This window comes from Populus alba, chromosome 1, assembly GCF_005239225.2.
Source record: "Populus alba chromosome 1, ASM523922v2, whole genome shotgun sequence".
Classification (NCBI taxonomy): domain Eukaryota; kingdom Viridiplantae; phylum Streptophyta; class Magnoliopsida; order Malpighiales; family Salicaceae; genus Populus; species Populus alba.
In genome coordinates, this window is record NC_133284.1 from 28,168,321 (window position 1) to 28,182,608 (window position 14,288).

General features: G+C 32.5%; 1 protein-coding gene across 1 annotated transcript; it reads right to left on the reverse strand.

The window, feature by feature from the left end:
• Positions 1-49: 49 nt before the first annotated feature.
• LOC118045679 (ras-related protein RABE1c) lies at positions 50-2,944 on the reverse strand. Its single transcript, XM_035054370.2, has 9 exons — positions 2,645-2,944; positions 2,411-2,521; positions 1,742-1,814; positions 1,544-1,644; positions 1,387-1,452; positions 1,014-1,111; positions 639-701; positions 472-564; positions 50-363 (listed from the first exon to the last, which is right to left on the reverse strand). The coding sequence occupies exons 2-9, from the start codon at positions 2,481-2,483 to the stop codon at positions 280-282; spliced, it is 651 nt and encodes a 216-aa protein (XP_034910261.1). The 5' UTR covers positions 2,484-2,521; positions 2,645-2,944; the 3' UTR covers positions 50-279.
• Positions 2,945-14,288: the final 11,344 nt, after the last annotated feature.

Sequence of the window (14,288 nt, forward strand, 5' to 3'; positions counted from 1 at the left end):
AAATTTGATGTGAGGAAGAAAAGTGCGCACAAAAAAAGAGAAGAAAAGGTGAGAAAAACGAAGAAGAAAAGCATTGCCACACGAGAACCACAAATAATATTCTATAATGATAAACTGCAATATCATACGCTAAAACAAGATTGAAAAGAATGGCCATAAGATAAATTACAAGCCCCCATTTTCCGTCATCAGAATTAGTCCTCGTCCTTCTCTTTCCCTGTTCTTTTTCAACAAAAGTGTCACCGGTAACTCATGCTCCCACTAGGAAATCACTTGCGTTTAAGAACCACAGCAAGAAGATTTCTGCGCAGCTTGACCACCTCCGCCTGCCTGGTCTGTTGGAGTGATCTTCAACGTTGTAGGCTGCAATACACAACCCAAGCAAAATGCTCAAACACTTAAAGAGCGTTCTCACAAAGACGTTCCTCACTCTTTTCAACTTCAAAATAGCAGTTCATAAAATTCAAATACCTCAGCCCTTGTGTCGGTGTCAGCAAGCCTTTGCTTTATATCCCTTGCTATTGAAAAGAAAACTTGCTCCACGTTTAGATTTGTCTTTGCACTCTGTAATACACATAATTTTTCAATAAATACCAACGCTAGTTCAATTAGCTTCAAGTTCTGCAAGTTTTACTTACAGTTTCAAAGAATTTGATCCCATATTCATCAGCAAGTGCTTGGCCCTTGGATGTTGGCACAGCCTAAAAGAAGAGAAATAATAAGGATTATGAATCACAGAGTGATTCACATTTAGAAGAGCATCCATGCCCAAGTGAGGGGAACGGAGAGATGAATTGCTAGAACTATGAAGTATAACTACAGCAATTTAATTTTTTACTGTCATGGATATGCCCAGTGAAAAAAAAAAATTCTCAGTGTGCTAAAACCTATGGATCAATAAAACAGCCTTTCTAGTGGAACTAAGATATAATCAAGCAAGCAGGACTTGTGAAATGGCAATCAAAAGCAGTTTAACGAATGGTATTAGTTGATTAAGTAACTGCCTAACATACCCGTTTGCTTTCATCCATGTCAGCCTTGTTCCCTACCAATATCTTGTTAACATTATCAGAAGCATGTTGCTCGATGTTGCGAATCCAATTCCTAATGTCTGAAAATGGTTATAAAGCCTGGTTAATGAGAACACAGTTGAAAACAGAAAAGGTGAAATATGAAAGGAAACAGTTTGGTAAAATAAAAAATCAAAGCAGCTTCCCTACTAATACAGTGTCACCAACAAAATAGCCAACACGTGTGAGAAGGTGCTAGTAGAGATGTAGGGAAATCCAAACAACAATTCAGAGAAGCAAGATTTGTTCCACATAAAATCTACTAAGTTAGTTAGCAATCTGAAGATTTGATCAATTGAGAACATAAAAAACTTACTGTTGAAAGATGATTCATCGGTGACATCATACACCAGCAAAATGCCCATAGCTCCGCGATAGTAAGCTGAAATGGAATGAGTTTCCAGACTTCACAAATACTGTCTCCCTTTCTATCACTGAAATATCAGTACCTAAAATAAATAAATAAAACGTACCAGTTGTGATTGTTCGAAACCGCTCCTGACCAGCTGTATCCCAAATTTGAAGCTTAATCCTTTTGCCATCAAGCTCAATGGTTCTTATCTTAAAGTCAATACTGCATGATGGAGAATAAACTTGGGGAGGTCAGGGAATTTCTTCAAGATAGAGAAACCAGATAATCAGTTGAAGTCCAGAATGCAAGGAATACACACCCAATGGTGGTGATAAAACTAGTAGTGAAGGAACCATCAGAGAAACGCAAAAGAAGGCAACTCTTGCCCACACCTGTGATGGCAAACAACAACAAAAAATCAAATCTCAAGCACAATATTAGTTGCAGAATAAATTTAAACTCTAGCAGTTATGCAAATCTAGTGAAGGATGTAATATTTCCCCCCCCACCCACCCCAAAAAAAAAAAAAAAAGACAAGCATAATGACATCAATTAAATCACAAGAATAAAGAAACATGGGATAAAGTAGGCAACATGTTTAGATCTATATCCTTTCTTCGGATGTTTATGGGAAGGGGAGGTAGACAAAGAGCTTAACTGCCGACAATCTATTTAGGCAGCAAGCATGTTCTCTCCCTCCTCCTACATGGTACCGAATCCTGACAGATACAGCATCACAGTGACAAAAACTATTAGCAAATTCATGTCAGATTGAATGTTACTGTCTCTCCTCTATCAGGGATTCCAATTTACATGGGAAAAACTAAAAAATCTGCCACACCACAGGTCCACTTTGCATCAAGTGGAAGCATACATTAGGAAATTGGAAAGGAAAAAAAAACAGAAAAGAAAACTAAGAGAAAGGGGGTGCAGGGATTGAAACCATAAGATCCTTAGAAAAGAAAACACGAAGATAAAAGAGCCATACCGCTATCGCCAATCAAGAGAAGCTTAATGAGATAATCATAATCGGCTCGAGCTCTAGCGGGAGGAGCAGCCATTGAAAACGGAAAAAATCCGAAAAAAATATAAGCCCTCTCTGCACAACAAAAAGAAAAAGAAAAAGAAAAAAGAAAAATCAGCAGGTACCAAATCAATAAACAAAAAAGAATGAGAGTAGATCTAAGCATTTGAAGAAAGAGGGGGGGGGGGGGGAAGGAACCTTTGAGATCAGGATTCTTAAAAAAAGAATAGAATTGAGAGAGAGAGACGGGGGAGATAGGCAGGCAGGTCTCCAAGAGGTCAGATGTGAGAGGCCATGGGGATTTCTACACGCATACAAGGTGGGAGATGGAATTTTCCTCTCTGGTTTTAGCAAATACTGGGGAGAGAAGACAGCCTATTTTATGCTCTTTGTTATTATTATTTGTGACTTCGCCATTCCAATTTACAAATTGAGAGCTCAGCTCCGCTCCGACTCCGATGGCATGGGTTTGCTTCCTACAAACACATTAATCATGCTTGACCGACCCGTGGTTTGACTCGGACTCCAATTGAATTTATTGGAAATATTTAAAAAGAATGCTATTTTGATTTAATTAATAGAATGATTTCTTAATAAAAAAAATTAAAGTTGACTCGGCAAAGTTAGTATAGGTTAATCGGATAAACATCCAAATGAATTTAAAATGAAATTTGATTCATCTTTATAATTTATATTAATGGGTTATAAGTCAACTTATTGAGCTGGGCTGGTTTAATAACTTATTTATTGCTGAGTAACAAATAGAGGCCTAACAATTAATAGCAAGAGGGACTGCAATGAAACAATCAAAAGATCAGGGATTAAGTTTCCTTTGACCAATACAGGAAAACATTGCATGTTCTTCACTCACATGCATCGGCTACTGTATGTCTATTAACTGCGATTCCCCTAAACCAGGTGGTTCTGCTAATGGCAGTTAAGACATGTATTAGTGGCAATTAAGACACAAACTGTAAAGTCTCATAAGAAATGAATCATTTAACTAAATCAATCATTTGACGGCAAAAAAGATTTGAAAACGAAAGTTTCAGATTCCATCAGCAAGAAAACAGAACAAGACAATCTCGTCAAGCAAAGCGGATAATAGCTGTCTTAAAAAGAAAGCAGAAATGAAACTGAAATGCCATGTTCTAATATTTGGACTTTACGGGTGAGATGCGCCTGCAAAGTCATAGTCATCTCGGGTCAAAGTCGTAGGGGGCACAACAAAAATTACAAAGCAACCCGCTTGAGCCCAATTGTGCAATCGCATATGACCGACAGCCTTCAAGAATTCTGTAAATTCGCAAATTTCAACTCAGCTGAATATTTGGAGTTTAATTTAATAGTTAAAATTTAAAATATAATTTATATTATTTTTTAAATAAAATTGTTTTAGATATGACCGTTTAGTTATCAGTATTTTAATATAATATTAAAAAACTAAATTAATTCAAAAGTTTCAACTGTAAAATGAGATATTAAGATGGAATTCAATTTAATTTAATAGTTGAAATTTAAGATATAATTTAATTATGTTTTACTATATTTTTTAAATAAAAATTTTTTAGATGTGACTGCTTGGTTATTAATGTTCTAATATCATGTCAAAGAACCAATTTAATTTAAAAGCTTAAACTATCAAATGAGATCTCAATGTGATTTATATTATTTTTTAATAATAAATATTGTAGTTTTTGTTTTTTAAAATATTTTTTATTTAGAAAAAATATTAAATTTTAAATTAAGTTTGATTTTTTTTTTTTGAAAAGAAAAAACTCAACCCTAATCACGGGGTTGAATTTTATAAAATATAACTGTAAAGTTCTTTATCTACCGAGTGCATTAGTTCTTATAATTTTATTTTTCATTAAAATAAGTGAACTTCTTTAAAAAAAATATGAAGTACCTTGCAAAATCACATTTTAATAAGCTAGGGAGTAGTATATGGAGTGCCTGATAATCTTATTTTAGTGAGCGTCATTTGAAACATTTATATTGTTTGAATTAAAAGTATCATTAAAGATATAACTCAAATTAAGTATTTGAAAAATAAATAAATATGTTCTTAAGAAAATGAATTTGCTACTTAACAATTAAATATATTTTAATTGAATAGGAAGCAAAATTATCAAGAGAGACGTGATGGCATGGTATTCAATTTGTGATTGTTTTATATATATGGATGGACAATTTCTTGATGATATGGGAATTTTGAGTTCTCATAAACTCAAGAGTTCACTATTTTGATTGAAAATAAATGGTAGTTTTAATATAAAATTGAGATTTATATATAAGAAAATGTTAAAAAAATGATAAAAAAGAAGATACATAAGTTATTTGTGTGTATAAGGTAAACTTTAATACATGTATTTTTGTATTTTTAAAAGTATTTAATTTAAAAAAAATAAAATAAAATAAGTTTTTTTTTTATTGAAATATATTACTTTCATGTACATGTTTATTTGTTTTTGTGTTTTAAAAATGTTTTTTATTTTTTTCTCTACTTTAAATTAATTTTTTAATGCTTTCACATCATTTTGATGTGCTAATATCATAAATATTTTTTAAAAAAATAATAAAAAAAATATTATTATAATTTATTTCTAAAAAAAATACTTTAAAAAAATAATATATGCTTCCAAACAACTTTCTTTCTGAATAACTGATTTTTAGAATCTTTATTTAATATATTTTTAGTATTTTTAATTATTATGTTTTAAAATAAAATAATAAAAGTAGGGTATAAAATACAAAGAATAAAATATAATGATCGGTCAGAGGTACTCATGCGTAGGAATGGAAATACCCCACGGTCCAAATTAAAATGAGATGGCAGAGTCACTGTCAGGAGTGTAAATTGCAAAGATTCCTACTTTAGAGACATCGCATGCTTCTCATTATTAATCATAAAGAAATATATATAAAGTTAAAAGTAAAGACAATCCCCCCCGCAAAGTTGAACTTTTTTTCCCTTTAAAACACACCAACCTCTCCTTCACTCATTCTCTTCGAGAAAACATTCGTGACCTCCATTTAGTAGATGTCAGCTGCAGGAAAATATTCTGAGGACGGCACACATTAGCGTGATATAGAACCGTCTAATCGTATTTAAAATGTTTTTTTATTTTAAAATAATAATATTTTTTTATTTTTTAAAATTTATTTTTAACATGAATATGTTTAAACAATTTAAAAATAAAAAAAATAAAAACACTTTTACACAAATGATGGCCATCTGTAACGGTGAAGGAGGTGATGATTGCAGACATCAAGACATAGGGTGAAAAATCCAATAAAAATACTTTAGTAGTGCATCTAGAATGAGATGCTTATGATTCAAGAATTTTACCGTCTACACGGTGGTTATGTCGAATAAAAAAGAATCACTTTTTTTTTTCTTTTTTCTTAATGTCTGAATGCTAAGTTATAATAATCATATCTTTTTCTTTAATTATAATTTTGTAAACTCTTTTTTTTCCTTAATGTCCGAATCTAAGATCTTGTAATAAAATATTGTCGCAGCTCTTCCGAAGTTATAATAAGTTAATATTGGAATAAGGCTGAATATTAGCCAATTCTTTAGCAACAGTTATTTGATACATAAAGGATTAATTATACTAAAGCTTTTAGAAAAAGGATATACAGTTCTTATAAAATAAAGATTAACAGTTAGATTGTTAGTTTCCTTTGTAATCATGGACTTTTATTCCACTTCTACTTACGCCTCTGTTGCGTTGTATATATATATGGTACATTACATAATAAAGTATACACTGCAATTCCAAAGCAGTAACTTTGTTATCATATTCTTTGTTCCTTCTTTTTCTACATGGTATCAGAGCAGGTTTCGATTGACCTGCATTTTATTTAAAGTTTTCTATGGAAGACTCTTCTAAATATGTTGGTGTTGATGACATCAACAGATATTTTAACACATCAGAAGGAGAACAAAGTAATCCAAACCAACGTCTAGGTTCAGTTTTGTTGAATGAACTCAACTATCTTCCTTGGTCAAGAGCTATAACAATTGCTCTTGGTGGAAGGTCCAAATTTGGCTATGTTAATGGCCATATCAAAGCCCCTGACCCTCTCTCGCATAACTATGAATCATGGCAATGCAAGGATCAACTTGTCATGTCTTGGTTACTTAATTCTATGGAGAATAATATTGCTGAAATATTTAGTTATTCAGAATCTTCAATGGACCTCTGGGAGGCTATGAAGGAGATGTATGGAAATTAAAACAATGCAGCTCGTGTTTTTCAAATCAAAAGAGATCTTGCTAATCTGCAGCAAGATGGCAAGACTTATGTGCAACTACTTGGAATTCTGAAAGGTATGTGGAGTGAACTTGCATTATATCGACCTTATACTGTTGATGTTGCAGTATTGAAAAAACGAGATGGGGAAGACAAAATATTCCAATTACTATCCAGTCTTGGTCCAGATTATGAAGACCTTCGAAGTCGAATTCTAATGAATCATGATCTTCCATCCCTTGCGAATGTATGTGCTACAATACAGCGAGAGGAAGCTCGCAGAAAAATCATGAATCCAGAGCCAAGAACCACCTTGCCAGAAACCCGTGTATACGCTGTTACCAGACAAATGAAAAGTAATAAATCTTATAAAGGAAAACGACCAGATTTGAAGTGCACTCATTGTCATAATCTTGGACACACAATCGGGCAGTGTTGGATCCTTCATCCAGAATTAAAGCCTAACTTTGAACAGGAAAATGGACTTCAAAAGGGTTATGAATATAAAGCTCACATTGCTGCTCGCTCTACTGATGATTCTTCTTCAAGTAATGTTGTGAATTTTTCTACCAACCCGTCTGCTCTTCTTAATGATTTTGCCAATTATCTTAAGGAAAAGGGTGATGCCAGCTTGACAACCTCAATCAATTTTGATTCTACAACTATTCTTGGTAAGTTTGCTGGTTTCCTAGCAAACTCTAATCATCTATCCCAAGAGAATTTAGAAGGTATTTTGACTGCTTTTAAAATTGCTTTAGTTGCTAGTACTGTGTATAATTTTTAGGTCATTGATTCAGGTGCCTTTGATCACATAACAAATAAAATGACTAGCTTACATCATTTTGAAAAAATCACTACTCCAATTCATATTTCTGTTGCAAATGGAAAACATGTCCCTGTTGAAGGTAAAGGGAAAATTAAGTTGCTCTCTGAAAATATTGAATCTTTGGTTTTATATGTTCCATCTTTTCCATTCCAATTGCTTTCCATTGGCAAGGTCACTAAAACACTAAATTGTCGTGTTATATTTGATTCTCACCGAGTTCTTTTTCAGGATCGCGCCACCGAGAGGATGATTGGTGAAGGTTTCTTTTTTCAAGGACTTTATTATTTTTCAAATGATTCTAAGCGTCCTCAAATTTCTGCTCTTTCTTCCCTTAGTCAGGATCAAGTTTTATGGCATCAACGTTTAGCCCATCCTTCCGAGAATGTTCTTACAAAATTAATGCCCAGTCTAGATGCCAGAAACATCACTTGTGATACATGTCATCAATCAAAATCCACCAGACTCCCTTTTTCACCCTCTATGTCTAGAGCTAATGAGATGTTTGAACTTGTACACTCTGATATTTGGGGACCAACTATTGAATCCTTTGATGACTACAAGTATTTTGTTACTTTCGTTGATGATTTTTCTCGTGTAACATGGATATATCTTTTAAAATTCAAAAGTGAGGTTGTTGATGTTTTTAAGGATTTTTATACGCTAGTCATAAATTAATTTTCTACGAAACTTAAAATTCTTAGATCTGATAATGGCACCGAATACATGTCTCAAAAAATGAAACAGTATCTAGCTTCTCATGGCATTTTACATCAGTCTAGCTATGTTGGTACACCCCAACAGAATGGGGTAGCTGAACGCAAAAATAGAGATCTGCTAGAAAAAACTTGAGCCTTAATGATACAAATGCATGTTCCCAAAACTTTTTGGTCTCAAGGAGTATTATCTACTGCATATATTATTAATTGGCTACCTAGCCGAGTGTTGTTTTTCAAAATCACCACTTGAAGTTTTGCAAAAACAATCACCTGATGTATCACATTTAAGGGTGTTTGGTTGCATATGTTTTGTGCATATTCAGGCTTCAAATCGTGATAAACTTGACGCAAGGGCTGCTAAATGTATTTTCTTGGGATATTCTTCAACCAAGAAGGGATATAAATGCTATCACCCTCATTCCCGAAAATTATTCATATCAAGAGATGTTCATTTTGAAGAAACTATTCCATACTATTGTGAGATAAATCAGCAGACATCTTCAAAAGATATTTTTCCTCTTCCATATCCAACTCCTGCAGACACGGTATCTCCCTCATTCTTACCTCCCGCGACTAGCAACACCCCATCATCAACCACTGATGAGTCCTCAGGTACAGAGAGCTTCAGTCAAATTATTTCAGAATCTGAAAAAGATCATTAACACTTTAAACCCAATGCAAATCCCGGTAGCAGTATCCCTATGTCTACTACAGGACCTTCTTCTAGCACAAGGGCTGCTAATCATGAGGGTGATTCCCTGAATGAGCAATCTGAATTGGAGACTCATGTTATTCCTTTGCCATAGACTCGTAAAAATCCAGCTCGTAATCGTGCTCCTCCAATTAAAATGAAAGATTTTGTCACATTTGCAGCAAGACATCCTATTTCAAATTCCCTTACATACGAACAACTCTCCCCTGATCATGTAACATATCTTTTTGCTATATCTAATGTACAGGAGCCACGAAATTTTCAGGAAGCTAATACTCAAGATGAATGGAAACGTGCCATGAATGATGAACTCCTAACTCTTGCTCAGAATCAAACCTGGAGTATTGTCAAACTTCCCAAAGGAAAACATGTTGTTGGCAGCCGGTGGGTGTATAAAACAAAGTTTAAATCTGATGGCACCATTGACAGACATAAGGCACGTCTTGTAGCTCAAGGATTTACTCAAACCTTTGGAGTGGATTACAAGGAAACCTTTGCTCCTGTTGCAAAGATGAACACTATTCGTGTTTTATTATCCGTTGCCGTAAACAAAGGATGGTTAATGTGTCAGATAGACGTAAAAAATGCCTTCTTGCATGAGAATCTTGAGGAAGAAGTCTCTACATAAAATTGCCTCCTGGTCATCCTCAAGCTTCAGATCCTACCTTAGCATGACGACTTCACAAATCACTTTATGGTTTGAAGCAGTCTTCACGTGCTTGGCATGCTCAATTAGGTGTTGTTCTTGAAGAGCTTGATTTCAAAAGAAGTAATGCGGATTCATCCTTATTTGTCCATCTTGGACCTAAGGAAACATTGGTGGTTCTTATCTACGTTGATGATCTTATTATTTCAGGAAATAACAGCGAGGCTATATCACGTCTCAAAGCCACCTTACAAGATCACTTTCCAATTACAGATCTTGGCAAATTGAAGTATTTTCTTGGAATAGAAATGGCAGCTTCTCATAAAGGATTATTTCTTAATCAACGCAAGTATGTTCTTGATTTACTCAAAGATGCTGAGATGATGGATGCCAAGCATGCCCCTACTCCATTGGATAGTAAATTGCAGCTTGCCAAAAACAGTGAGCCCCTTCAATCCATTAATCACTACCAACATCTTGTAGGTAAGCTCATTTACCTTACCATTACGCGACCTGATATAGCCTACGTAGTTAGCCTTGTTAGCCAATTCATGCATGCACCTACTATTCTCCATCTGAGTATTGTCAAGCGCATCCTACGCTATCTAAAGGGTTCTATTGGACGTGGAATTGTCATGGCCAAAAACGATCACACTCAGATAACCGGATACAGTGATTCAAATTGGGCTGGCAATGCCATTGATCGCAAGTCAACCACTGGCTATTGCATGTTTGTTGGTGGTAATCTTGTCTCTTGGCGTAGCAAGAAACAACATGTCGTTGCACATTCTAGTGCTGAAGCCAAATATCGTGTCATGGCATCAGTTGCTTGTAAGTTAATTTGGCTTAAAGGTCTCCTATCTGAACTGGGTTTTCCAAGTAACATCCCTATGACCTTCTTTTGTGACAACCAAGCTGTCATGCATATTGTCGCCAATCCTGTGTTTCATGAAAGAACAAAACACATTGAAGTTGATTGCCATTTTATTCGTCAACAAGTTCAGTCTCAGATTATTCAAACTCATTACGTCCGCAGTCATGATCAACTTGCTGATGTGTTCACAAAATCCTTGACCTCTGCTCATTTTCACCGACTGTTGTCCAAGCTTGGATCAATTAATCCTCTTGATCCAGCTTGAGGGGGAGTATTGGAATAAGGCTGAATATTAGCCGATTCTTTAGCAACAGTTATTTGATACGTAAAGGATTAATTATACTAAAGCTTTTAGGAAAAGGATATACAGTCCTTATAAAATAAAGATTAACAGTTAGATTGTTAGTTTCCTTTGCAATCATGGACTTCTATTCCACTTCTACTTATGTCTCTGCTGCGTTGTGTATATATATATGGCACATTACATAATAAAGTATACACTGCAATTCCAAAGCAGCAACTTTGTTATCATATTCTTTGTTCCTTCTTTTTCTACAGTTAATAATAATCAAATTCAGAGCTCGTTAGTGAATTTTTATTTATTGCTTCTTTCGGGGTTTTTTTCTATTTATCACATAAACATTTATTCATGTATAGGGAACTTCTAATTAAATAAAGCATATGTTTAGAATTGTGATGGTGATTGAGGTTTAAAGTATTTTTTATTTAGAAATATATTAAAATAATATTTTTTTATTTTATAAAAATTATTTTTGAGATCAGCACATCAAAATAATCTAAAAATATAAAAAAATTATTTTTTTAAAAAATACAAGTTCAACTAAATTTCTAAACAGTATGAAAATATAAAAGACTAATTGCATTATTGTGCACATATGCCAAGTCTAATTGTTCAAGATGGTGTGGCTATCATTGGAAAGGGTATAGAAAGAATTCGTGAGAGTGAACTCCTGAATTGGGTGGAGAAGCTTCACTTTTCATGTCGTATTAATGCAAAATAATATGTATTTAATGACTAATGATAACCATAGCATCAATAATTGGTAAGATGAAATCAAAACCTCATGATTCGGATATGCTACATCCAATTTTCATCAATAAAATGAGATGTAACAGCCATGATTCCCTTTCCTTGATTGATTGCTGGAAGTCCACAAGTCTGCCTTCAAAGCAATCCTACTTCTACTTCCCTTCAATAACACTAGAGTTCAGAATTATTAATATTTATTAATATCAAAATTAAAAATTTTCTTAGTTTGATATTTAGTAACATCAAAGACAGTTAAATCAGGAATTCCATACCTTTGACACTAGATTTGAAAATATTTTTAATTGAAAATTCAATAATGCTAGAGGCAAAAATATTATAAATGGACTATCTATAACACAACACAACAAACCCTTAATAATTTAAAACAAAACCAATAATACAGTCTACTTTAAATAGGATACTTTAAAAATGATATCATTTTTCATTTTGCATAATCAGTTTTATATTATAGAATCTATATTGTTCAAATAGGGTTTTTTAAAAATCATAATATTAAGTGGTAATTTCTTAAACAATATATTTTTTCTTTAAAAACAGATGTCAAATATCGAAAAAAAAATCAAGGTTGTCATGATGTTGGGTAACAATATTGAGTGTTTGGTAAAGTATGTTTAGAATAAATTTTTCATACCCAATCAACACTAATTAAAAAATAATGTTGAGATGATGAGAATGTATTAATCTTGATTTTTATTTAAAATAAGAAAATTTTACCTTGACCATCTAGAGGTTTGAGTTTGGTAACACTTTGCATCATATTATTTATATAATTAATAGCAATTTATATATTAAATTAGCAACACGCTACAACGTGATATTATAATTAATTTAACGTCTAAAGTTACCTTGTCACATAAATTTTGCATCTTCTTCTTCACCAACTTTGTCGCCAACTAGGTTTTCGCCGCCAACAATAATTGACAATGAATTATGTATGTGTTTGCAAGCTGCCAGCATAACTTCGCCTTTATCATTTCTAATACCAACCCCATGCTCTCTTGACCAAAACAAAGTTGCGTCATTATTTTATAATAGTAATAGCTATTATAGCCATCATAAAACTTCTACTCCTGAACGAGTCAGATAATTATTTTTTTAAGAAAAAATATTATGTTTAGCTGATGTAAAGAAATGATAAATAAATGTTGAATGATAAAAAAAAAAAAAATCAACTCGTCTTATACCATTTCAAATATTAAAAAATAAAATAAAAAAATTATTATTTAAAAAAAATAATTAAAAAGTAAGCCTACTCAAATGAACTTATTAAAAATTATAATAGTGAAAATTGTAGTAGTGATGATAACTTGTTAAAAATTATCAAATATAGAAGAAAATCTCCAACAACAAGAAAATTTTTTGCACACGGTAAGTCTATTTGAAATTATAGTAGTGATGATGGTTCAAAATGGTTTTTATTTAAAAATATATCAAAATAATTTTTTTTTTATTTTTTAAAAATTATTTTTAATATCATTATATTCTAAAAATATACATAAAAATTTATTTAAAATAAAAAAACTTAAAATTTTTAAAAACACGGTGCACCAAACACACCTTACCAAAACTCCACTAAACCTTTACGCGCCTCTGTGTATGTGCCATGTGCCATGTGCCATGTGCCGGACAAGTTTGAGTTTTTAATAACTTTTTAATGATTGTAAAGAGCAATTTACTTCTTTATCCATTTGATTTTTTTAAAAAAAAAACACCTTATAAAAATACAAAAATACCCCAAAAGCATAAATTAATTATGAAACTGAGGGCAATTCAATAAATTTAATGTGCCCTGAATTTTAATTTTTAATTAGTGTAAAGATCAATTTACCGTTTCATCCATCCGATTATAACAAAAAACAATAAATGAAAATACAATAATGCCCCCCAAAAAAATTAATTAATTTTGAAACTGAAACTCAATTTAATAAATTTATTATGCAATAAAATATGAAATTTTAAAAAAAGTCCATAGAAGTCAAATATCGTTTTTTTTTTTGTTTTAAAGGTAATAAAGGCATTTCATTGTTCTAAAAAAAAAGATATATATACCTCTAGTCAAAAAAAAAAAACAAATAAATTATAATAAAAAATATCACTTTACCCCTTGCTTAATCTTTCTAGTGCTATCACCATCCACAATAAATTCTTTCTAGTGCTAGAATAAACTTCTTATCATCCTATGTATTTTTGGTAAATTAAAACGAGTTATTCATAGGATAAGACTATGCTACTTTATCACCCTCAAAATTTAATTTTATAATTGATATTGTGGTGCATGGTGCTTTTTAAAAATATATTTTTTTAAAAAAATATATTAAAATATTTTTTATTTTTAAAATCAACATATCAAAACTATTAAAATACACTAAAATATATCAATTAAATTTTTTTAAGCCAAACACACTTTTCAAACGCATACAATCACAATTTCATAAGCAAAAATAAACAATGCTTTAGGTAAACCCGAACTCGACCTTTCAGAGAAAAAAACTGTCCCAAACCTGCCCTACTTGAATCGGGTATGCATGGGATCGAGGAGTTTTGCCGCCCCTAACTAATATCTCATAAAGAAGAAGAAGAAGAAGAAGTGGGCTTTTATGAGTTGGTCCCATTTATTGGCAGGGCCTTCTTTATCCAAGCTACTCGTCGTCTACTGTTCAATGAGTGGCCATACCATTCGGGAACGATTGAATTGTCGTATGAGCAAAGGGACGACACAGTACCAGGGCAGTGC

Excerpts from the sequence above, each read along its gene's own strand:
- LOC118045679 (XM_035054370.2), bottom strand. The coding sequence starts at position 2,483 with ATGGCTGCTCCTCCCGCTAGAGCTCGAGCCGATTATGATTATCTCATT. Across the intron at positions 1,815-2,410 it reads TCTCTTGATTGGCGATAGCG|GTGTGGGCAAGAGTTGCCTT; the intron begins GTATGGCTCTTT and ends TTGCCATCACAG. Across the intron at positions 702-1,013 it reads ACATGGATGAAAGCAAACGG|GCTGTGCCAACATCCAAGGG; the intron begins GTATGTTAGGCA and ends CTCTTCTTTTAG.